Genomic DNA, 26,717 nt, shown 5'->3' with positions numbered 1-26,717 from the left:
AAGCAAAGTTTGTATGTCGTAAAATTGCTCACCAGACCTAAATATGTCTAGGCAACAGTCTGTTTAGAATACATTTTGAAAGCTCCTGTTGATCATATGACATGCTGTAAAGAGATTAATACCTTGCACCTGTGAGTGGACTAAGACAAGTTAAAAAAAAAAGAGGAAGCAGAAACATGGTGTTTCTAGAAACTTTCTATATTGAGTGTGTCAAGGCATGAAGCTCAAGCATACTTGTCTCACAGTACTTCAGTCTAAACAAAACCATTTAAAGTGTCAAGAGTTTAGTCACGTGTCTTGATACCAAAGGTGCCAGGATACAACTGTAAGGAGAAATACAGATCAGTTACTGCTTCTCGAGCTAGTGTTTCCGGAGAACTTTTGTCAAGTATGAAACCGCAAAAGGAAACGAGCTTGTGCCTGTCTCATTTCAAAAGTTAAAAACTTTAGTGAAACATGGCATAATCCCTCTGTGAAAGACCAAGTAGTGTGTTCCTATTCCGATGGAAGCAGTCGGTGAGAGGTCTGGATTGACTGGGGCTGCAGGCGAGGAGGAGAAGGCCACGCTGTACGTAAACACCGCAGGGTAGAGGTAATGGAGAAAAGCTTCCTGTCTTCAAACAGATGCCCCAAATGGCTTGTCGTGTGCCTGTGTACCGTTGTGCCTTGTGTTTGCTTTTATTCCTGTTTTGGTTTGTAGAGCCGTGTGTAATTCCAGTTGATATAAATATATCATCATTGTAATTGCTCGGTGTTCTTTCAGATTGTCATGGTAAAAATATTTGAAGCAGAAGAGGATGCATTTCCTGTTCAGCTGCCTCACGCTCTGGAGGTTTTAGCCAGTGTTTGTCAGCTGTTGGCAGGGTGTTTATACCCTTGAGAAAACGTAAATATGTGCTAAACTGATAAATAATTTGAGGGTTTCCACTGAACTCAAAGAAAGCGATGGTAACATTCACTTGTCGTAAAGCCTAAATATTAGTTTTACAAACCAAAAGGAACATGCGGTTTCCATTATTAATTTAAATCTTTTGAAAGACTTTTGGCGCCAGTTTGCACCCAGAGCTTGTGGCCTACCTGTTTCTTCTTTCAACTCTTGGTCTATTTAAGCAAATGAAATGAAAGCAACACTTGCTTGGTATGTGAGAAAGACTAGAAATATATATTTAAGCTTCTTATTGAATACATGAGTATCGAGGAGAAAAAAATATTAAAAACTCAAATGATATCCTGTTGTCGTGTAGAGTAGTACTAGTACTAGTATTAATAGTAGTTAAGTAGACTGAAGTTTTGTTGAGTCTTTAGGATATATTGGTCACTTTCTTATTTTCTTGTTTGAAGAATATATTCTATTATGAGCCTACAATATTCCAGTGCAGAAGACAGTGCTTGGCACATAGTAGACACATGTTTACTGCAAACCATAAACATTTGTTTAATGAATTTTGGAACAAATGAGAGATTAATTTACAAATGACAAAAGTAAAGCTTAAGAAAGATGAGTCACCTTGCCCTGGTCATATCATTAGTAAGTGATGGAGATTGTTTTTGAACCTCATCCGCCTCTGGATATTTGATCATAATGTTATATTGCAGCCTGTATCAAAGACTGAAGCTTTGCTGGTGCTGGTCCTATCTTTTTTTTTTTTTCTTCTTCTTCTTTTTTTTTTTTTTTTTTTTTTTTTTTTTTTTTTTGACCATGCCATGTGGCTTAGGAGATCTTATTTCCCCAGCCAGGGATTGAACCCAGGCCCTCAGCAGTGAAACCTTGGAGTCCTAACCACTGGACAGCCAGGGAATCCCTTTGCTGGTTCTACCTTGTATTGATATAAACAAATACCTCAAATTTGTCTAACCTTCTCTATCCCTGTCTCTGAAATGAGGGTAATACCTACCCCTCAAAGAAATAGGTAATATTTTTCTGTTCTGTGGTCATCTTCCCTGCACATGTTGTTGAGAAGAACCCTAGAATTTATTCTTGCTCATGGCCAAGATTTGGGGCAGGAGGCAGAGAGGCACTACACATAGCAAGACTTGTTAGTCTGAAGTCTGAAGGGCCAGGGTTTCTAACCTTTGCCTAGGAAACAGTTGGTTTGGGCAGTTTCAACTATGAAATGATAGCTTCAGCTTAGACATCCATCAAAACAGAATTTTAATAGCAGCCTGACTCTGCTGCTACGTGGATGAAAAAGGAAGTCCTATCCACTAGAAGGTTCAAAATCTTAGCAGATCAGATGACACTCTGCTGTCAGAGATTGACAGGAAAGTGGTGCTGGATGGATTGTGCTCTTCAGTGCTGTCTTGGTAGAGTTTCACGTAGGTGAAATTTGTCTCCACAACTTTTAATTTGTTTTCTTGGTTTTTCCCATTCCTGTCAATATGCACACCAAATAAAAGCACTGTTCTGTATTTTTCTGCCTCAAAGAAAAGTTAATGGTAAACTGAATTATACTAATGGGGACATACTTAATGGATTCATCAGTGTCACTCTACCCAGAGAAATTTTTATTTTAAAAGATCAAATTAACTCAAAAGAGTGAATTTCTGATGGTGGCATTTCAAAAATTATGGCAGGGTGTGGGGTTTGCTCTCTAGGCAGCTCACTAAGCCTGGCCCTGGCATGGCTATCCTGGGAGCATAGTCTAGTTCCCAGCATTTTTTTTTGTTGTTTTTTGTTTTTTTGAGAGAGCACTTCTTCAGTGTCTTTTTTTAAAACCTTTTTTTTAATTGAAATATAGTTAATTTACAATGTTGTGTTAGTTTCAGGTGTACAGCAAAGTGATTCAGAATATATAAATATTCTTTTTCAGATTCTTTTCCATTATTGGTTATTGTAAGGTATTGAATATAATTCTGTGTGCTATACAGTTGGTGCGTGTTATTATCTATTTTATATACATGGGGGTGAGTGAAAAATTAGCCGCACTCTGGCTGTAGAATTTATAGAAGTTTTAATATAATCGGAATGCAGATAATTTTTGACTCACCCTTGTAGTAGTGTGTATATGTTAATATTGCCCCCCCCCCCCCCGCCCACTGTACCCTTTGGTAACCATAAGTTTGTTTTCTATGTCTGTGAGTCTGTTTCTGTTTTGTAAATAAGTTCATTTATATCAATTTTTTAAATTCCACATATAAGTGATATCATATGATATTTGTCTTTCTCTGTCTGACTTACTTCACTTAATATGGTCATCTCTAGATCCATCCATGTTGCTACAAATGGCATTGTTTCATTCTTTTCTGTGGCTACATAGGTTGCTAAGTAGTTACATAGTTACTTAGGATACTTAGGTTTGCTAAGTAGTTACTTGGGTTGCTTAGTGTCTTGGCTACTGTAAATAGTGCTGCTATGAGCATAGGGGTGCATTCATCTTTTCAAATTAGAGTTTTCTCCGGATATATGCCCAGGAGTTGGGTTGTAGGATCATATGGTAACTCTATTTTTAGTTTTTTAAGGAACCTCCATACTGTCCTCCATAGTAGCTGCACCAATTTACATTCCCACCAACAGTGTAGGAGGGTTCCTTTTTTCTCTACACCTTCTCCAGCATTTATTATTTGTAGACTTTTTGATGGTGGCCATTCTGACAGATGTGAGGTGATACCTCATTGTAATTTTCACTTGCCTTTCTCTAATAATTAGTGATGTTGAGCATTTTTTCATATGCTTGTTAGCCATCTGCATGTCTTCTTTGGAGAAATGTCTATTTAGATCTTTTTGATTGGATTGTTTGTTTTTGTTTTTTGATATTTAGCTGTATGAGCTGTCTGTATATTTTGGAAATTAATCCCTTATTGGTTACATGCTTGCAAATATTTTCTCCCATTCTGTAGGGTGTCTTTTCATTTTGTTCATAGTTTCCTTTGCTGTGCAAAAGCTTTTAAGTTTAATTAGGTCCCATTTGTTTATTTTTGTTTTTATTTCCATTACTCTAGGAGACAAATCCAAAAAGATATTGTTACAATTTATGTCAAAAAGTGTTCTGCTTATGTTTTCCTCTAAGTGTTTTATAGTATCCAGTCTTAATTTTAGGTCTTTAATCCATTTTGAGTTGACTTTTGTGTATGGTGTTAGAGAATGTTCTAATTTCATGTTTTTACATGTCCAGTTTTCCCAGCATCATTTATTGAAGAGGTTGTCTTTTCTCCATTGTATATTCTTGCCTTCTTTGTTGTAGATTAATTGGCCATAGATGGGTGGGTTTATTTCTGGGCTTTCTATCCTGTTCCATTGATCTATGTGACTGTTTTTTGTGCTGGTACCATACTGTTTTGATTAGTGTAGCTTTGTAGTATAGTCTGAAGTCAGGGAGCCTGATTTCTCAGCTCTGTTTTTCTTTCTCAAGAGTGCTTTGGCTATTCACAGTCTTTTGTGTTTCCATAAACATTTTAGTTTTGTTTTTTTTTTTTTTTTTTTTTTTTTTTTTTACTTCAGCTCTTTGAAAAATGTCATTGGTAATTTGATAAAGATTGCATTGAATCTGTAGATTCCTTGGGTAGTATGGTCATTTTAACAATTTTGATTCTTCCAATCCAAAAACATAGTATTTCTTTTCATCTGTGTTTGTAGTCTTCTGTTGCTTTCATCAGCATCTTATAGTTTTCAGAATGTAGGTCTTTCGCCTCCTCAGGTAGGTTTATTCCTAGGTATTTTATTCTTTTTCACGTGATTAATTCCCACTCTTTTCTAGGATGTAACATAACAGACATTTGAGGCTGTGAGGGGCCTTGAATATTATTTACCTAATCATTAAGAGAGCCAACCCTAGGCAGAATTGCTGACTAGGACGTGTATAACATCTTAGAAATATTTTCATTTTCATTTAAAAAAGAAAATTTGTTCAAAATGCATTGAAGAGTGAAACATATCCATGGATAAAGGAATATATGTATTAAAGCAAAATGTAGTAAAATGTTAACATTTAGAATCTAGGGAGTATATCTTGGCAGTTTACCATACAATTCCTTCAACTTCTCTGTATGTCTGATGTTTTTCACAATAAAATGTTGATGGAAAAAGGAAAATTGAAAGGTAGGTGTTTAATGCAGTGGGATGAATGATGGAATGTCTAGCATTAGCAACACAACTGTTTAGAATGTCTACACAAGTGGGTCATCTTCTTGCCACTCAAATCACATTGTATTTTGCTAACATGCAGTTTAGCTCAACTAGAAACATTCCTTAGTATCTCAACCAGCACTGCAACGACAAGAGTATTATGATGTTAGAAAGTTTTAGAATTCTGGAAAGGATTGTTCTAGACCTAGAGATAAGAAAACAGGTCCATTGTATCTATGTTGTATAAACAACTATTAAAACTCAATAATAAAAACCAACCCAGTTAATAAATGGGCAAGGAATTTGACCAGATAGTTCTCCAAAGAAGACACACAAATGGCCAAGAATATGAAAAACTTCTCAATATCTTTAGCCATCACAGAAATGGAAATCAAAACCACGAGATACCACTTTATATGTCCACACAAACACTTGTATTCAAATGTTCATGGCAGCATTATTCATAATAGCCAAAAAGTAGATACAACTCAAATGTCTATCAGTAGATGAACTGGTAAATACAATGTGCTGTATCCATATGAAAACATGTATTCAGTGATCCTAAAGGAATGAAGTACTGATGCATGCTCTAACATGGATGAACCGTACAAACATTATGCTAAGTGAAAGGAGCCAGTCACAAAAGATCACATATCAAATGTGAAATGTCCAGAATAGACAAATCCATAGAGATAAAAAGTAGATTAAGATTGGAAGGAGGGTGCAGGGGTAGGCAAGGGAGTGAATGATGATGGGTACATGGGTTTTTTTCTTTTTTTTTAATTGATGAAAATGTTATAACATTGATTGTGGAGGTGGTTGTAAAATTCTGTTATATACTAAAAAACCACTTTAAATAGTGAAAAAACCACACTGTATGGTATGGAAACTACATCTCAGTAAACCTGTTATGTGAAAGGAAAAAAAAAAAAGAAACAAAAGTATATAAATTTAAAAAGAAAGCAGGAAGGGAAATAAAAGAACTTGCTCCAAGTAAAGGATTCAGGGTAGAGCTGACCAGGAATTGTGCCTCTTCCACTGCCCCACCCTCTCCAGACACCTGACACAAGTAATTCCTGTTTTCTTCCCTACTTCTTTTGTTTTGCTTTTCTTTCTCTCCTTTTTCCCTTTCCCTTCCTTCTTTTGTATTTCTCTGCTTCTTTTCTTTTTTCTGCCCTTTTCCTTCCTCCTCTTCTTATTCCTTCTTTTCTTTCCTATTTCTTCCTTTTTTAGTAAAAGTGCGTTCCGTGATCCTGTATCATAGCTGCACAGAACCAACTGTAGTGAGAAGCTGGATTGCTCTGAACCTTCAATAACGGAATGTGCTTGTGGCTCTTCAGGAGGGAAGTAGAGGATTCAGTGTCTCCCACTTGTACTTAATAGCAGATCTTGGTTGTGAAACTTGCTAGGCTAGAGCAGTGCTCCTGGGACTGGGCCTCAGGGAACAGTGGCCTAAAGAGATGCACAACTACTGCTCATCTTAGTCCACCCAGCAGAGTTTATTTGCTCTTTTCCCCAGGGTATGAGTTCCACTCTGATTGTCCTTTTTTTTCATTTTCTCCCATTTTAAACTTTTCAGCTCTCCTTAAGGCGGCAGCAAGTAAGTGAGAGATTGAATGAGTGGGCCGTCTTCAGTGAAAAGAACAAGGAGCTTTGCGAATGGTTGACTCAGATGGAAAGCAAGATTTCTCAGAATGGAGACATTCTCATTGAGGAAATGATCGAGAAGCTCAGGAAGGTACAAGATGTGTGGCTACATGTACTTGTTTAATGGGTACAGAAGATGGCCTTAACCCTAGTTACTTTCCTGAGAAAGGAGCACTCTGTTATAAACATTTTATCTTTTTAATATAAAATAAACTTGACTGAAGAGGCTTCCTTTACAAACAAAATGTATAGAATATTTTCAATTTGTGATGAAATAGATTATCTGCTGATAATGTTAGATATTTTTAGATTTTATCTACGTGTTCAATAGGAATTATTTATATGTATTCATTTTCTTTGTTTTTAATTGAAGTATAGTTGGTTTATTGTTTGTTTTTAAAGAGGTAAAATCACTAGAGGGCAACGAAAAGAAAAAATTCCTAGGGTCAATTAAATTGACGTTTTCTCTATAAACATTATTTATAGACAGTTACAGAAATGAGGAATTTCCTGAGAATTTTAGCTTCATATTAATTTCAAGTTACGTGTGATTATTAAACTATTGTATATGCCCAAATGATTTATGTGCTGTAAAATATTGACACTGTATAGAGGATAGCTCTTTAAAATGAAAGTACTCTTTTAAATCATTCTGCACAAGTAACAGTTGAAGTACACACACATATATACATTTACATATACAAACATACACATGTCTGGTGAAGGATTTCAATGCTGGGAGGTTGTACCTTATTTCTGTAATCACCAACCGCATGTTATATCTGGAATCAATCCTCATACAAATAGCTGCCAAGAAGCTTATAAGATGTGTGTGCAAAAAAAGTCTTTCGTTTCTATGTATATACTTTTATTGGTCTTTTTTAATGCCTGTTTTAAGTAAACAGAAAGTACCCCCCATTCCCTTTAAGAACATCTATCTAAAAATTCAATCTGGACTTTGCCTACATACTGAAGATAATAGGTACCACTAATTTTTGTGTACTGGGACTCATATTCACACAGTGTTCCTTTTGCCCGAACTATTTCCAAGCAGTAGAAAACTGTAATTATCATGTTTCTAGTAGAGCCAGACTGAATGCATCAGGAATATGCTTTCTGACCTCTGTGATTGCTATTTATTACGCAGGATTATCAAGAGGAAATTGCTGTTGCCCAAGAGAACAAAATACAGCTCCAGCACATGGGAGAACGACTCGCTCGAGCCAGCCATGAAAGCAAAGCATCTGAGATTGAATACAAGCTCGGGAAGGTCAATGACCGATGGCAGCACCTCCTGGACCTCATGGCAGCCAGGTAAAAAGGACCCTAGTCAACAGCACACGCACGCGGAATCGCAAAGCATTCAGGCCGCCTTCCATTTCAGCTAAGGATCATCCAGTACATCTCTGTGTTCTTTACCCACCACTTCAGTTCATGCTTGTCTCATCAGTGTCACTTTCATTAACTTTAAAATTCTCCTTCTTATTTCATAAATTCGGTGGTATTTGTATTTAACTGAAAGAGAGAAAGTCATACCCAAACAAAATCCATTCCCAAGAGAAAATTCTTTATTCCGGGGCTTCGTAGCACTCAACTTCCTATAAGGAAGCAGGTGGAACTGCTGACCAGTATCTGTGGAGGCTGTGTTTGTCTGAAGTGGAAAAAAAAAAAAAAAAAAATATATATATATATATATATATGTATATGTGTATGTAGAGAGAGAGAGACAGATTTAGGTATATAATCACATTCCTACTATACTTCTGATTAGCAAGGTATGGGAATAAAGCTAATTACTGCCACTCTGCTTAGATATAACAGTAATTTGCTGCATTACTGTAATTTGGTACTTGGCTTTAAGGATAACTATAAGTGTCTGCCTCGTATCTGAGAGGAATATTGCATTCCTTTCTGTTGTGGAAGAGCAAGGTGAGCCAAAAGAATAAACGTCAAAAAGGAAAAATATATAAGGATCTTTACTAGTGATGGAGAAATCTGATGTGATTGAATGAAGCACTATGTTATTTGACATAAGGGTTATTTTTTAAAGGGAAGGGCTAGGTCGATGCATTATTTGAAGTGAACTTTGCTTCGTGTTGGAATGCAGCCTCCATGAGGGCAGGCATCTTTGTCCATTCTATTCAGTGTATATCACAAGCACCAAGAGCAGTGCCTGAACACAATTTGGGCTAATAAATATTTGGATGAATACATAAATGAATACTTGAATATTTGAATGGATAGTCTTTATGGCAGTTAGGAGAGCTGGAATATTACAAATGCTTCTGATTCACAGCCTCTTGGGAGCTATCCCAAAATACACTTTTTTAAAAATTCAGGTTATTTTCCTTAGCCATGCTACATGGAAGTGGACATGAAATAGTGCCTTTTGACTACTGCGTGCCCATGAAAACTGCATATGGGCATGGCAATTCCATTATGTCGATTAGAAACATTTAGTATATTTTTTCCTATAAGGGAGTTATCAAAGAGGTGCTAACTTAGGAAGGTGAGATTATGATTTGTTTTAGTAAGAATGAAACAAAAATGCAATAAATGTTTACCAGTTTTTAAAATGTTTACCTTTAGGAGTGTAATAGCTAACATTTATTGAACTCAGTTTGTACCAATGACCATGCTAAAGGCTTCACGTGCATCTTCTTGTGTGTTGTTCACAACATTCTTTGAGGTGGGTATTATTATTATGCCCATTTTCCAGAATGCTGAGACTCAGGCTTGCCCCGATCACACACACGCTGAGTGGCAGAGTCTGTATTCTCTGACTATACAGCCCATGCCCTAGAATGCTACACACTCCTGCCTGCCAAGCTTATGACTTCTTTGTCCCTGTTCTAGAGAAGCACTTAAAAGGAAATTAGGTTCTGTTGTTTATTTCTAGAATCTAATGTCCCAGTCCTTTGGTTGTAAATACTGACAGCAACTATGAGAGATTTAAGGGATACAAAGACAGGGACCCTTTCTTCAGGGAGTGCGTAGTTGGAATTTAGACATGCAAAGAAATCAAGTAAAGTAATGCGCTCAATGCCCTAGTAAAAGTACTATAAAGAGATGGAAACTTAAGGGTGCAGCTTAAACTACTTTAAGTATTTAGGCATAGGTAGATTTTAGAACCTGAATGCTAAGTTTAGTCTTACTTCTCAGTCACCAAAAACCAAATCTTATTTCAGAGGGAGGATTTGAAGCCCTTTGTGTTATAAATACCCTTCTTAGGGAAGCCGCCCACTTGGTAAACATCCCTGGATTTCTTTTGGTCAGATTGTGACTCATGGATTGGCTTGCATTGCCATGTAATCCATTTAAACTAGTTAATATTCTTTTCTAATTTTTAGTGATTCAGTGGTGTGGAATATGGGGTTGCACTAAGTCAAAATCTATTAAATTTAATTTAATATAATTTAATCACAAGCAGCTAGTTTAGTGTATGCCCAGCTGTTAGCCAATGTTACATCAAATGAGTTAGGTGTTTACTCCTCAAAGTCATGTTTATTTATAACTTTTCTTTCTAATTTTTCAATCAACAGTTTTCTAGGTGTTATTTAGTTTGTTTCTCCAAGGACACATTAGTAAATTTGAATCAATTAAATATAGGGTACACAGGCTTGCAGTTTAGTCAGTAAAATGTTCATATGTTCCTACTTTTGTAGAGTCTAATCATACACAGATGTAAAATATATATATACAGTCCATTTTTAATTGTCTCCCTCCAATGTAGACCAGATGATGTGCTGACTATTGATTTGTCCTGAGCGTTAATGCCACACTGGATTCATAGTTCCTTGATGCCTTTCCTAAATGACACTCAGCCATCACATTTGCTTTCCATTTTTTGGATTATTGGCACTTTGCTAGATGACCATCTCCCACACCCATCTTCAACTATGACCTGCCAGCTGAAATACTAAGTTTCTGTGATTCAGTCTCATTTGCTACTCTTCCCTCTTCCAAATTTTTTTAACATTGATTCATTAAAGCAGAACATAACTTATGCCTTTTGATATTTTTACGTTGTTTTGACACTCTGATGGGAATGGAGAGGTTATTTTTGAAGATGATCATATTTTCAGGTGAACAGCTTCCCAGCTAACAGAACGATAGAAAAAAGAAACAAAGGAGATTCACTAATAATAACCCATTATATACAAATAGAATGTTATAACTTTGAGTCAGCTTCCTATCACTAGCAGATTAGCTTAGACCATTCTAAGTACAAAGTAGATATGTTTTGCATTGAATTTTTAAACTGACTATCACCAAGCACTGTCAGCTTTTTAGGATAACAAAAAATTTTGCTCAGTTATTTTTTAGGGCTCAGTGCATAATGTTATAGAATATTTTCTAGACCTACTCAGTCCAACATAATAAACACTAGCTACACGTGGCTATTTAAATGAGTTGAAATGGAATACAATTAAATTAGAATTTAGTTTTAATGACAGTCAGTTGCACTGTGCATATTTCCAATGCTCAGTAACCTCACGAGGATAGTGGCTTACCTTGTTGGATACTGCAGACACAGAACATTTCATCACCTCCGCAAATTCTGTTGGCCAGTCCTAGACAATTAAAAGCATTTCTGCCTTTAGCTTTCATTAAGAGGCAACATAATTTGGCTGTAACTGAAATTTCTGTAAAAAAAAAATTGGTTTAACTATAATTTCTGTAAAACGGTCTTCAAGGACACCACCTCTCATTTTATCAGTGAACCTTATGCAAAAACCCACATGGCAGTTTTTCCTAGGACTAACAGAAAATGTCTTTTAGCGCTAGTTGTTTAGAGCTGCTACTAAGAGAGAATGTATTTTTGAACATTTCCCATCTTGATATCTAGGAAGGTCAAGTTGTTTGCTCTGATGTAATGACTTTTGTTTTTAAGTTAACGGGACTCTCTAATATAAGGATATTCTTCTTTCCTCCTCCAATCCTAAATACCCATCACCATAAACAAAGCACACATTAGTTATTTGGTTCTTTTTGTTAAAATAATATCTTTACTGAGATATAATTCACATACTATACAACTCATATATCAAAAGTATACAATTCAATGATTTTTTTGTATATTTACAGATCTGTGCATTCATCGCCGTAGTCAATTTTAAAACATTTTCATCACCCCCAGATAAAAACTTTAACCACCTTTTTCCCCTCTGGCCTCCCTCCCTTTCCTCCAGTCCCAGGCAACTGCAAATCCGCTTGCTGCCTGTTTATATTTACCTATTCTGGACAATTCATATACATGGTATCACACGACGTGTGGTCCCTTGTGACTGGTTGTTTTTAATCTGCATTTTAATTATAATTCCCTTAAACATTGTATATAAGTAAAAACAAATATAATTTTTAAAAACCATGGCGTGCCCCCTGTGTATGAAGTACTTCCTCTGCATGTTGCTACAGGGCAGAAGCCGGTAAACTCTGTGCTTGAGGCCATATAGTGAATACTCTAGGCTTTGTGGGCAGAACAGTCCCTGACAAAGCCCTCTGCCATTGAATCACAAAAGCAGCCTTAGACGTTGTGTGGAGAAGCGTAATAGGTTCCAGTAACGTTTTATTACCAAAACAGGTAGCCAGATATAGTTTGCAGACCCCCCTCTGGGGATGGAAAGATGGAAAAGAAAATGGTCCGAAACCAAAGGAGGAGGGTAAAGGGTAAAGCAAGGATGCACGTGGCTTCTCACCTCAGGGCCTTCCCCTTTCTGTTGCATCTTCCTGCTCTCTCCTCTGTATGGCCAGGCCAGCCCCTAATTCTTCTTCCTGCCCTTCCTTTTCTCCAGATTAGATCAGATTCTTCTTATCTGCTCAGTAGGCTTTCTGTACAGAGTCCATAGCGTTTCCCTTGATTATAATGAATATCTCGTGTGATAGCTTGTTTAAAGTTTCTTTCCTCTATTGAAATGTAAGTGTATCTAACTTGATCACCACAGTAATCCCGGAACCTAATGTAGTTCTTTGCATATAATAGTCACTGCAGTATTTGTTGAGTTTCTCAATCTGAGACATAGCGTGTGAAAAGTGCCCTACATACAGTTAAGAATATAGCAGAGCCTGTGCTTAGGGCTTCAATTGCCTGAATTATAAGGTGTTTCTGTTTCACCTACACTGTGGTGTTTGGCAAATTACTTGTCTTCTCCGTACTTCAATTACACAGTGTAAAAGGTTATCAGGAGGATTAAATGAGGTAGTACCTATAAACCACTTTGCACAGTGAAGTGTTCAGTCAACAAATGTCAGTTCTCATCCCAGAGGGAATTTAGAGGGTTGTGCAGTACAAGGACGGCTTTGCAGAGTTATAGCAGCTGCCCTCACAAGAGGTTTCAGTCTAACGGGAGTTCTGCCCAAACTAGAGGAAAAAGAAAACTTAATTCTTGAAATTTGTAGCTGGTATTACCTCATGGTGATCCACTCAGAAAAGTCAAGCCAGAATCAGGAGTTCTTTGATGCAGCAGCATGGAAATGACCCAGAGCTAATCAAGAGTCCTGGGGTTAGTTCAGCTTGTTCACCTTGTGTGACCTAGGGTGTACTGTATAACCTCTCTGAACCCCATATTCCACATTTTCATAATGTTCATTAAAATAACTGCCACATCTCCAGTGAGACAACTTAGGGAAAAGGACCATGTATACTATAAAATGCTGTATGTGTCAATGTTATTCTTTTAGATGGCTACAGAGCATTCCATAGTTTTCTATAACGTGATTTACCCAGTATTTTCCCTATTGATGGAAATTGATATCATTGCCATTTTTTTGCTACTACAGTATTTGTGTCTTTAATGCCTTGACTTGTGTTTAGTTCCTTAGAATAAATAAATTGTGCTAAGGATAATGAACATCAAAAAAAAATTAACCTGTGGAAAAAACTATATAAAGCAAAAGGGAATTAAACTAAGGAAATAATGGCAATAAAAAATTTTAAACATATATCCCCATATCCCCTCCCTCCCGCAATACAGCTGGTTCACTTTGATGTATAGCAAAAACTGGCACAACAGTGTAAAGCAGTTATATTCCAATAAAAAGCTTAAAAAAATTTTTTTAATCATCTCAGTTTTTTAAATGTTAGTCATAATTAAGAAAGAACAAATTTGTGCACTGTTATGGAATTATAACCAACATATGTCCTTAACCAAATTTACATGTTTACATTCCTGATAAAAATATCAGTGGAGAGGTTGTTTTATAAAGAATTCACAATAATATATCTTCAAGTAGCAGGATTTTTTAAATAATTTTATTTATAACCAAGTTATCTGCAATTTTTTAAATGTAAAATACAAGTTTGTTTCTTTTGTAAAAAAAATGTATAACTGTTGTAAAAGCAATCAACTCACACAACCAGAACCAAATGCTTTGTTTTATTTTAGTTACAATTCATCATATTGGCCTTAAAAAACAAACAAACAAAAAAAAAAAGCAAAAAAAAAAAAACTTGGCAAATGTTCATTATCTATTTATTTATTTGTAATTTATTTGTGTGTATGTATTTTAAAATCCAAAAAGGATTTAAAGCAGACAGCATTAGTCACATTTTATTAAACTACCAGCAATGAGTGATTTGGGAATTTATTTTCTTTTAAAGCCTAATTATGAAGTGTATAAAAAGTTAGTGCAGAAAATTTAGAAACTCTTGAAATTCACAAAAGAAAAAAAGTTATCTAAAGTTCCACCAAGCAAATGAACAGATACTTTTTTAAGTTACCTTAAAATGAGCATGTTGTTTTTGTCACTTTGTATCATTATTTTTGAAAGGACAGAGGTTTATGGAAGGAGAGGATGATATTTCTTCATTACTTTTTATGCTCAAAGAGTCTGTTTAAAGGTGAAGACCAAGCACTTTCCCACAGAGTATCTTGTCCATCCCGTCTTCCCAAAGAACTCCTAAAACTCCTGCTTACACCACTTAGCTGGCAAATCAAACTGAAGAAAAAAAGACATTGCTCCTTTTTGCTGCTACAGTTTGCCGTACTGTGGAGGCTTTGCTGGTTTGTATTTGGGCCATTTATCTTTGGAAATATCTTTTCCAACTTAACAAACTGCCTGCAAGAAAAGTCAAAGGTCCTTCCAGAAAGGCGGAGTGTCTGCAGCCGGTCTTATTTTCGATACCGTTCTTTCTTTAGACCTGGAGCCACCGCCTCCTTGCAGATTACGCTGAGCCTTTTCCTTCTTACACTCGTGGCCTACATTCCAGGAGATCAAGCCTGGCACATGTTAATGAATGTAGGTTTTATTTAGAAACATGACCACTTGTCACTCACTGCTCAGTGTCATATTATCAGGCAGAGACTTACCGACATTTGTCTGGAGTGAGCATTTTCATACTTCCACACACAGACCGGGGAAACTTTCATCCCCACTCAGGAGTTAGCCTTTTGCTCTGCAAACCTAACTTTTGCGAGTGGAAGCTTCATGGTGGTGGCAGAAGACCCGTGTGCCCCGAGGATGGCAGAGGACGGCTGTGTGGACGCAGACCTCCCCGATTGTAACTGCAGCATCACAAGGCAGGCATCTCCTTGAGCGTCTTCCCTTGGGCATAGCTTTCATGTTACGTGGGGGTTATAGGATGGATGCTGCAGCTTTAACCCATGATTGTTTTTGCCAGTGTTAAGTGGTGATGACTGGAGCGAGGCGATGGTTGGCCCCGGACTCCTAAGAGGTATTTGTCGGTTTTGTTTTCTTGTCCCCTTACTGGGCCTGCGAAGCTGCATGAAAAGGTTAATGAACTTTGTTATGGCTCGGTATCCACTTGTCTCGGGACTGGATGAGTCATACTAGGGGTATGGTTACAGTAGAGGGCCTGAGACACAGGAAAGAGATTCAGAAAAAGATTCAGTGGAAAGATCCTGTTAGTCCATCACCTGCTATTTAAAGGAGGGCCTCCTGCAGAACCTGAAATTCAGTCATGGCGAGTTCACAGCGTTGTAGCTGAAAGCATTCCCTTTATTAAGTAAAAATCTGCTCATGTTTCAAGGGCCTGGAGGGTTTTGTGTGTGAGAGAAAGTTGTTTCTGTTTTAGGTGTGTCAGTCAGTTTTGGTCACTGACTAGTATAAAGGTTTTCAAATATATGTGCAAAATGTAGAATTTTATGTTTAAAACAGTAATTTAGTGCATTATGCAAATGTTTATTTCATGATTTTTATTCAATTAGAATAACATTATATCAGGAATTTTCATTTTGGTTTTTTAAAATATTTTTCTTGTACCATAATATCCCCCAAATAAATCCTTACTGATGAATAGAATTTATTAATGGTACTTTGGTTCTATTATATTGAGAATATGAATTTTTTTGTTTTGGTTTATGGATCTACTAAATTTGTTTGAAGGAAAATAGTGAGATATATATTTGAAATATATAGATATATGTGTGTATATGTATGTATTCATGTGACAATATTAAGAAGCTGGACAACTGGATTTAGTAGTAGAATCCTCAAGAAAGGTCAAGTGCTCAGGAAGCACATTGGACTCTGAAAGAGGAATCAGAGTGCAGGGACTTACAGATTCACTGGGCTTGCTGAAGTTACCCAGACGTGTGCCGTCTGTAAACACCTATTTTGAGTTATAACCCTGGATGCTACCAAAAGAAATGCTGCCGAAACTTCTTACAATGATATATAAATAAAACTATTGTGATGCTTCACCCAAGGATTTCCTTTAAAGAAATGATGAAAATTAATGTGGGACATTTTTCTTAAAAAAAGAATGATCCTTGTCCTGCAAATATCAAGTTTAATAGCTCAAGAATGTTGTATGGGGGCCTTATCCCCCACCTCTTCTCAGTTCACATCTGCTTCCCTCAACACACACACAATATATTTTGCTATTTGTAGTCAAATACATTTTTTGAGAAAGGAGAACCACTTAAGCGTTCACCCTCCCTGACTTTACTAAGATTTACACATTCATTTGAAAGAGGAACTTGTCCCTAATGGACTGTATGAACAAGCATTTCCATGTCACGATGCCCTTGACATATTGCACTAACTGCTCTGACTATTGGAACGCCTTCAATATTATACAAAATTACAAATCCTGTAAATTATTTGGCTACTGTAGACAATATCCAGTGGAACAGAGTTTTTACTCACATCCCTTTGTGCTTTGGATCTTTTGATCATTTTTGTAAGTGAATTTTGAACCAAGAAAATGAATGAATTTTAGTCCTTAGCAAATAGATCATTTGCACATATTGGACCTGGAGGAAATTTAAGTATACATTTAATATCAAATAAATTAAAAATAAAATATGTTAACAAAATAAAAAATATTTTAGTTAGAATACTAATTATTAATGTTTAGCAGGTATTTAAATAGTATCCAACTTTGTGCAAGGCACCAAGCTTAGTCTGGCAACCAAAAGGGCAAAGGGAAAACCAAAAGCGGAAATTCACAGTTCCGGCTTTCCAGGGACCTTCCCTTGCAGAGGAAGAAGATGAGCATAAGTAATACAAACAGGGTAAAAAGGAAGCAGGCACTGAGTGGGGTACCCTCCCAGCCTCCAGCCCCACACAAAACCCTGGTGATGTTATGAGTTTACTGTAAAACCCCATCCCAAAGCATAGTCAGCATTCAGGTCCTACCAAACTTGAAGACAGGAGGCTGGTCAAGTGGGAGAGGTTCCCTTGAGGACATTCTTCCTGGGGTAGAACCAGGACGGACGTCAGTGCAGTGAGCCATTCTTTAATCCTGTTCCAGTGGGTGTGTTGATTGTAGACTGTCCTTTCCATCTGGGACACTAAAGCAGGATGGCCAAGGTGGTGTTAAATCCCAAGCCCATGCCATGATCATTGGTAGAGCAAGCATCCCAAACTTTATACCTGGTAGCTGCTCTAAAACTGTGTTAGTCGTTCATTGACTGACACTCAAGTGAATTTTGTCTGACATATGAGAGAAATGTGAGTGGGTTGTATGTAAAAGTTCTTGGAATTATTGTTCAAGGCTAATGTCTTGAAATGCCTTGGAGAAAGGGTATAAATTGTACTTACAAAGCTAGTTTAAAAAGTCCTACCTTGAATGGAATTGTGAGACATGATAAACATATTGTAATGCATGTTTTCTATTCCCTGTCAATAGAACGTATTGTGGAATATGAACATAATTTTTAAATGCACATTTTTTAAAAGTAATATAAGATAATATACCTAAGCATGCCTTTGCACACTGAAAATGTTATTCAAACATAGGGATTTTTAATATAATTAATGAAATATGGATTTATTTTCCAGAACTGACCATAGTGAAAATCCTTTTAAGCGTTTGTATGACAAAGAGGAAAAGTGATGGTGTCATGACTAGATTTTCATTTGAGAGAGAAACACTGATTTACAGAAACTGTAATAAGAATGGTGATATCCATTTTTAGCAATTAAAAATGAGTAAAAATGCTCAAAATACTTTGGTTATGAGACAGCTTCTTCAGAGAGGTGGCTCCTGACTAGAGAAGCCTATCCGAGTCATCTGGGGAAGCATGGGGGCCGGGAGAAGATGGGAAGAGAATTAGCAGTTGGCATGTGTGGCTGGAAAGCACCCCTATGTGATCCAGTACCAATCCTAGCTTGAGAATCACTTCTTTACTATCTGTAAGTAATAGAGTTGAGAAATAGTAGGTGATTCTGAGAGCAAGTTGTCTGTCTTTGAGAACATTCTATTGCAGATCCCTGCCTTGAAATATATCACATCCCTAGAGGGCTTTTTCTGTTTTGTTTGGGGTTTTCTTTTCTTTTCCTTTTTTTTGGGGTTGTTTGTTTTCTTGGCCGTGCTGCATGGCATGCGGGATCGTAGTTCCCTGACCAGGGGATCAGACCTGTGCTCCCTGCAGTGGAAGCTCAGAGTTTAACCACTGGACCACCAGGGAAGTCCCTATCACATCCCTAGAGTTTTAAAAGACATGTTGCTCTGGGCATTTTTTCCAAGCAGATACCGCTTTAGTTGAACCAAATCGACACCTCAGAGATGGAAATATTTTGGTTATCTGCCATTCATTTCAATTATGAGCAGTGTTATTAAGGTGACCACATTTCCTGAACCAAAAGGTCTAAAATATAAAAGACTTATGGTCTAAAAGCAGAACTGAATTTTAAATTAGGGCTGTACCACAGGTCATTGATCATGTGGTCCTCTTCTCCATCACCTTTCTTTTTAGAGCCATCTATGTACATACACTCAGCCATGTCAGGCCCTCAACAGGGACTCAATAATCAATTTTTGCTACTGTTACTTGATAATGATAGAGTTGAGAAGTACTATCTGTGTCCCTCTCAAACTGCTGCTGACACCCCGCCCTCGCTAGAAAATACCTTTCAAAACTAATTTATCTGTCCCTGCTCTTGTGCCCTTGACCCTGCCTCCTCTGCATCCTTGCTTCATCATTTATATTCATCTGTAACTTCTCTCCTTTTTCTTCTGTCTTTGGCTCCTTCCTCATGAGTTCCTGTTTCTCTGCCTGAAAACATTCTAAAGTGATTCCAAACATTAAACTGCATTAAACAAAACAAACAAAAATTCAGTTGTTTCTTGTAGCCAGATCATTCTACAGGATTCATAACATATTTACTCACCTTCACTGACTACTTTCTTAAAATAATCAGCAATCCTCTTTTTTTTTTCCCCCACTCACTTTCTTACATACTTTATTCCAAGTTCCCTACACAGTTTTCGAAGGACCTGCAGGATGAGGTCCTTAGTCTCTTACTCTCAACTTTGATCCTCATTTATCATAAGTGTATTTCTGAACCCAAATGCATTCTGTTTTCTGTTTCCATAGCCCTTGCTGAACTGCTCAGCAGACCTCTTCTAATGAATGGCTCTTTTTAGGCTTCATCAACCATCTTGCTCTGCCTTTTACAAAATAGACCAATGATTCCAAACTTAAGCCAGCCTAGGGCTTACCTGGAGTGCTTGTTAAGTGTAAATTCCTTGGCCACATCTCCACAGGTTCTGACTCAATAGGACTGGGTTGGGGTCTAGGAATCTACATTTATAGGAGGCAAACCAGGTGAAATCTAGTGAAGAAGGCATTCAGATCACACTCTGACCAACACTTTCTTCTTTTTTAGTTATTTTTAATTGAATATGTTTGACACACAACATTGTGTAAATTTAAGGTGTACAACATGTTACTTTGATACATTATTTTGCAATATGATTGCCATTGTAGAGATATTTATCACATTACAAAATTATAGTACAACATTGTTGTTTATATTTACTTTACACTAGATCTCTATGGCTTATTTACTACTGGCTACAAGTTTGTACCCTTAAACACCATCAGTTAAACACCCACCAATTCTTTCTTGAAACTTTTCTTGCCTTTAGTTTTATGCTGCACTTTACTGCTTCACCTCCTTTCTTTCTGATTATTTTTTCTTCATCTGTGATTCCTCCTTCTTTAACCTGTTAAAACTCATTCTTCTTGGTCCACCCCCTTTCAGGATGAAACACATCCTTTCATAGGGCTTCAGCTCTATGCCAACAGTATGTAAACCAATGCAATAAACTTAGTCCTCTCTTCTGGATCTAAGAACTATATCTCCATACATGTCTAGCTGATCCTTCAGACTTGTTGTACCCCAAACCTAATGCACCATTAATCCCAAGAACTTGCTCCTCCTTCCCATATCCTCTGAGGCAGCAGCATCCATCTAGTCACCCAACTGGAAAAGACATCATTTTTAACTCCTCCTGCCTCATGTCATGCCAATTTGTGAACTTAGCAGTCCAGTCCTCACCTCTATCCCCACTGTTTCCAAGTGAGGCTTTTGATGCAAACTGCTTGGACTATTCTATTTACTTCCTGAATGGGCTCTTACAACAGCCTTGCCTCAAACTTACACACTCAGAATCAGAACTGATCTTAACATTCCTCTGCTAATAGATCTTGGCAAAGTTCTTATTTGTCTTTAAAACTGCATACAAACCCATTATCATGTCACTATGGGAGCTTTATAATCTTACTCCCACCTACCCATCAGTCTTACCTCTTACCACTTGTTATCTCTTTTCTGCTTCTCTTCCCCATCCCTCCATCCCTAATCTCCTTGGCATTGTGACGCTATTTGCCTTCCAAATCTCTGCTCTCCTTCTTTATGTTTCCTAGGCCAGAAATGTTCTGCTTGACTTGTATCCGCCTCTCAAGATGCAGCTCACATGTTATTTCTTCATTTTCCCGCTTTCCTCAAAGTCTAGGCTCCTCAAAAGCAAGGATGAAACTTAAGTTGTCACTGTTTATCTGTCACCTAGCACCATATGTGTTTGTAGGAGGAATAAAGAAATGAACAAATGATAAAGGAATGAATGATCACGGAACATGGCCAGACAGAATTGATCACTCCTTATTTATTAGCCGGAGACTGGATTTACTTCGTTAGTTTAGTTCTTACCACACGTTGTTATATTTCATTGTTTCCATTTCCAGATTTCTGGCAGATTGTACATTTCATTAGAAAAATAATCGAGTCTTATTTATTTTGTCTTTCTGGCATCTTACGTATAAAGTGCCCACACATGATTGTTAGATAAATGACAGTATTCAAGAAATGAGTTCTTACTCCATCCTGGAGAGGATGGGAAAACAGTTATTTGTTGTTGCTGTTTTTTAAGCGTACTGTGTAGTGAATACTGTACCGAATTAGGCTCTTCAGACGGAAGATTGGGTAGCGGTAGATCTGGTACCTGCCCTCTGCCACTTACAATCCAACAGGTCCTTAGTTACCCTTAACGTGATCTGACATCGTTAAAACTCAGATTGCTTAAGTGCATGTGATAACTCGGAGACAGTTTTACCTTAAGTGTAAAACTTTCTTCTTTTAACTGAGTTTCTGCCACAATGTTGTGACAGAAATGATCAGAACCATGGTTATGTAATGTGTTTGCTAACAATCTACTGGAAATGTTAACTTCTTCCTCCCAGTTATTCTTCATAGGAGTATAAATTATATTATTTGTGAAAGTAAGGTATTATGTATTTATTATTTGTGAAAGTAATAGTTTCTGTGACAACCATGAGGTTTCTTTTCTTTTTTTTTTAAAGAACTTTTATTGAGATACAGTTGACATACAATAAACTGCATATATTTAAAGTGTGCAATTCGATATTTTTTTCTTATTAGTAATGTATATATGGCAATCCCAATCTCCTATTTCATCCCCCCCCCCAAACCATGAGGTTTCTATCACTGTTATATTACTATAGCTGTGTTGATTATAACCATGGTTGATAGTTTTTTCATGTTTTCTGTGTACTGGCACCCTCCATCATTCACCTCATTTAAATCTCACAAGTACTCTTACTTCATTTCCATTCTATAGACGAGAAGACAGAGACACAGGAGGAATGTACGACTGCCCACAGTAACACAGCCAGTAGGTAGCTGAGCCAAGCTGGACTCTGGCTTTAGACCCAGCACTGGCTTCTACTCACAAGGGAAACATGAGTGAAGCCTCTCACTGAAGTTGACGTCTCTTCTTCTCTGCCCACAGGGTAAAGAAGCTGAAGGAGACTCTGGTCGCTGTACAGCAGCTGGATAAGAACATGAGCAGCCTGAGGACATGGCTGGCCTACATCGAGTCAGAGCTGGCCAAGCCAATAGTCTACGATTCCTGTGACTCAGAAGAAATACAGAAAAAGCTTAACAAGCAGCAGGTAAAATGTAAAACAATGGAAAGAAAGTTAATAGGTTCTTGAAAATCTGTCCTCCTGGACAGAATAGAGAGATGAGTGTAAGATGGTGAATTGGGGTCAAAAACCCGGAGGAAGCTCAACAGGATTGGTGAGAAAGGGGAGGCGTTGGTGAGACAGGTGTTTGGGGCAAATAGGTTCCATCTCCTCACAAAGTTGACTCTTAAGAACATCTGCCATCAGAGGGTTAATGTCACTGGTCCACCAAGAAGCCATCCTTAGATGGTAGGTTAGCTTGAACTGATGTATCCAGAACAGTGCTGACAGTTTCATTTATTTATTTGTGGGTCATTAACTCACAACCATGGACTTAGGAGCCTTTTTCTTTTTTCCGCATACAGCGTTTGGAGAAAAATCACAGTGCATACTTAGAGGTTTTAGAGTCTAAGATAATTTTGTTTCGCAGGGAGGATTACATGACCTGCAGACCACATTCTGTAATGCCCTCTTCATGTGTGTAGCAAATACAGCACCTCACACAACCCAACTAAGCAAAAGAGGGTGACCCTGAAAAATGCATGCAGAAGGGATTTTCACTTCCCACTCCCCTTGCTTATTCTGACCCAGCATAGTAGACTCCAGCTGTTGGTAATAAACACCATAAATCCCCCATAAGAAGTATTGCTACTTCCTGCTTTTAGATTGTCCTTGAAAATTCTGCCTACCTCTGATTAGTTCCATTACATTAAGCCATTATGTTCAAGTTGCTTAACTTTAAAAAATGTATGAACAGACCTATTTCTTCAGTCCTTTGAAATGATTTATGTACTTTATTTTACAAACTATTTAAACCAAAGAGAACAGGCGTTAAAATACCATTTTTAGGTGTTGGGGTTACTTTGACATTTAAATTAGCATTTCTCTTTAAAGAAATTCGTAGCAGGATATTTTTCAATTTTTTGTAAGGTTAAAACCTTCTGATGGACTCTAATGTTTGAAATTCTGATGATTAACCCTGGGGGTCGTGATAGGCCTCCAGCTCCCCTCATTCTCCTGGAGAACATGGTAGTGATATCTACACGTGATAAGAGTTAAAATGCTTGTGACCAGTATTGTGATTTAGTGAATGTAAGAAAACCGAAACAGTAGCTAGTTAAATATGGGAAATTGATGATATGCGTTTATAGTTCCACCCACTACTGAAACCCTAATAAAATGATAGTAAAGGGGATAAAAGGTAAAAATCCACCATGGCAAAAAGAACAGAAGAGAAGTTGAGAGAGCTGGCAGACATCCAAGAGAATCTGGAAGATGGAAAGTAGATAGATGAGCAGTGACAGTGTTAGCAGAGTGCAGGATGAGGAAAGCCAATTTATGCCACAGAGTTCTCAGAAGGCTCACTCAGGAAGTGGAGCTATCAAGTCTGTGGGGCTTTAAAGGGAAGATTGCCTGGAAGTCTGAAAAAGGAGTGGTGAGATGAATAGGTTTCCCCTAAGCCCAGCTAGCCAGGGAACTCTGCTTCATTTGCTCTCTGGAGAAGGCAAACCAGAGGGACTTTGGATTTGATGATACAGGATGTCATTGGTCCTGGAGCCATGGTATTAAAAAATAGATTAAGTGAAAGACGCTATGCCAAACCCCACTGCATCCTCTCCCACGATGTCACTAGCCAGACTTATACTGCAGCCATGATTTACGCAAGAGTCTCAAAACCCAATTCAGTTATTCTGTAAAAGCTCCCCCCGCCCAATAAAGTGGAAAGGAAGAAAGTACCAAAGTAGTAATGCAGGGGAAAAAAATCCCCAGTTGAAAAGTATACACTTCTAAAGCACAAACCCTGCAAGTGCCCAGGAAAATTAAAAACAAAACAAAGCTATTACGAAATTTCAGAACATGTGGAATAAAAAGATGCAAAGGCTGCCAAGATGAAAAAGTTTGACTTCTCCAAAACAGCGCTGGAAACTAGTATACAATGGCACAATGCCTTCAGAAAGCTGAGAGGTTTTTTTTATAATTTGGAATATTATACCTGCCATTTAATATATAAAATATTTACCTTCTATGCACACATTCACAAGAAGCTAATGAAAGATATGCTGTGACACTGAAATGAGAGGAAAAATAATATTCAACCCAGGAGAAAGAGAAGGCAATGCCCAGGGTGATGGTAAAGGAAAGTCCCAAATGGCAACGGTACCGCACCCTAGGAAGAGCCTGTCCAGACAGGAGTAGGGAGTCTGGGCGCTCTAGAAGGGGCATCTCCGAGGAAGAAAACAGTTGAACTAGGTGACCTGATGGGCTTAACCATACTGGAAGGAGCTTTATTAGCACCGTAAGAGAAAGAATAAAAGTTAGCAATACAAATTTTGAAGAGAAAAAGACAACAAGGGAGAGAGAGAGAGATGGAAAACTATTGATTTTAGAAAAACAAAAAGTCGTGTAAGAAAAGAAATATAACTGTAGCATATTTTGTTGCTCAAATGTGAAAAATATTAAAAAACTGTAAACATGCAAAGAAATGTTTATTGCTGCAGCTATAAGAGGTGCTGAAACGGTACCTGGAGCCCCGTGAGTCACACGGAAGTTTATCCCTTCTCTGCTCTAGAAGCACAGATGATGTCTAACACTGAAAAGCCAAGAAATAGCAACATAAACATGTTACTTAGAAAAATAGAAGTAAAAACCAGAAGACAAAGCTACGAGAGATGGAAATGGTTGTTTCTGGAGAAGAATCAGGAGTGAAGTGGGCATTATTTCATTGGAAGCTTAGTAGCAGTTTTTGACATTTTAATACATTAATGTGTTCATATAGCCTTTTAATTAAGATTTGAACATAAAAACAAAACAAAAACTACACCAGTAGTTAAGAGTAAAGAGTTTCTGAATTCAAATCCTGGCCTCACCACTTTTCTGTGTGACCCGTAGCAACATAATGAACTCTTTTAACCCCCAGCTTCCTTACACATAGAAGGAAGCTAATAATCAGAGTACATGGCTCCCGGTGTCACTATGAAAGTTAACAAGAAAAGCACTTAGCACAGTGCCCAGCACAAAGTGGGTGCTTAGCAAACTTTATTTTAATCATATCATATTTACTCATTTTCTTTAGGGAAAATGTTTAACCATGATACTGTAAAAATTGTAGCATTTGGGATCCATGTTTTAAAAAACAGATAAAATGTAATCTGTCTCCAAAAGGGAAAAATTGTGACAAATATTTAAATGAACAGACTAAATTGATAAGGAGTACATTTTCTTTTTCTCTATGCAGAGTTTCTGTATGTTTCTCTTGCCAGTGTACTTAATTTTTATAGATTTAATTAGGCAGATATATATATAGACCTGAGATGGCTTCAGAGATCGTTTTGTCAGATTTCTCTGTGTTATAAATAAAAAAGAAAGAATCCAGAGGCACTATGTGACAATTTGAGACCATCACTGATGGAAGTTAAAGCTGAGACTAAAATTGCGATCTGTATTTGGGTACTTATATAATTATAAGGCACCTCAAGCCTTATTTTATATATTGATCTAAACAAAAACTTTTGAGCAGACGCACAAGGGGACTTTTCTACAACGGTTACTGTGGGAACCTGGTCAAGCTTCTGGAGGTAAATCTCACCAAATTGTGGGGGGACCCCACGACTAGGTCGGTCAGAGGTGTCTACACTGAGCCTCCAACAGCCCGTCAGTTCAAGTTCTGGGTTTCAGGCACCGGCATTGATTCCCACAGCGGCTTCCCCTCGTGAGTCTCCCCTCAGAGAGATTCAAAAGTATATGGAGAAGCGATGTCATCAAGACGGTGGCATAAGCCATTCCTAACTTCAGTCCTCATCACAAGCAGACCAGCAAGCAACTATCCGTGGACAGGACACCATTGTGAAAGTTCCAGAACCCAGCGTGAGGCTGCAGCACCCCTGGGACCACAGAGACCGGGAAGGACCACGTTAGAAGGCGAGAGGAGTGGCCGCACGCTGCCCACATGGCCTGCTCCCGGCTGGCACGGCACTGCACCAAGAGCGTCCCCGGCCCGTGGTTTCTCCAGTGGGAAAAGAGAGGCAAGGTGGGGAATTCCCTGGCAGCCAAGTGGTTAGGACTCCACACTCTCACTGCCAGGGGCCTGGGTTCAATCCCTAGTCAGGCAACTAAGATCCTGCAAGTCATGGGGCATGGCCGAAAGGAAGGAAAAAAGAGAGAGAGAGGCCAGGATGGACACCTAGCTCCCTCAGTATCATGTGATGCTTCCCAGGAGGCCCGCTTGGGTCTCACTTCATGGGGATCACGAAGGAAATCTATGAGACTAGGCCATACAGGCATCAGATAGAGATGGAGAAGGGGTGTGGGGCTTACAGCACCTGCATTCAGAT

The 26,717-nt window shown here is 37.9% G+C and overlaps 1 protein-coding gene across 1 annotated transcript in view; it reads left to right on the top strand.

Moving 5' to 3' along the window:
• SYNE1 (spectrin repeat containing nuclear envelope protein 1) overlaps positions 1-26,717 on the top strand; it is a 341,186-nt gene that overhangs the window by 276,613 nt on the left and 37,856 nt on the right. The window contains exons 125-127 of the mRNA XM_057737764.1: positions 6,642-6,800; positions 7,857-8,023; positions 22,212-22,374. Coding sequence (XP_057593747.1) covers positions 6,642-6,800; positions 7,857-8,023; positions 22,212-22,374 — 489 coding nt within the window. The remainder of the gene's footprint in view (positions 1-6,641; positions 6,801-7,856; positions 8,024-22,211; positions 22,375-26,717) is intronic.

Source organism: Hippopotamus amphibius, chromosome 6 (genome assembly GCF_030028045.1).
Source record: "Hippopotamus amphibius kiboko isolate mHipAmp2 chromosome 6, mHipAmp2.hap2, whole genome shotgun sequence".
NCBI classification, from domain to species: domain Eukaryota; kingdom Metazoa; phylum Chordata; class Mammalia; order Artiodactyla; family Hippopotamidae; genus Hippopotamus; species Hippopotamus amphibius.
This window is presented reverse-complemented; position numbering and strand designations above follow the sequence as displayed.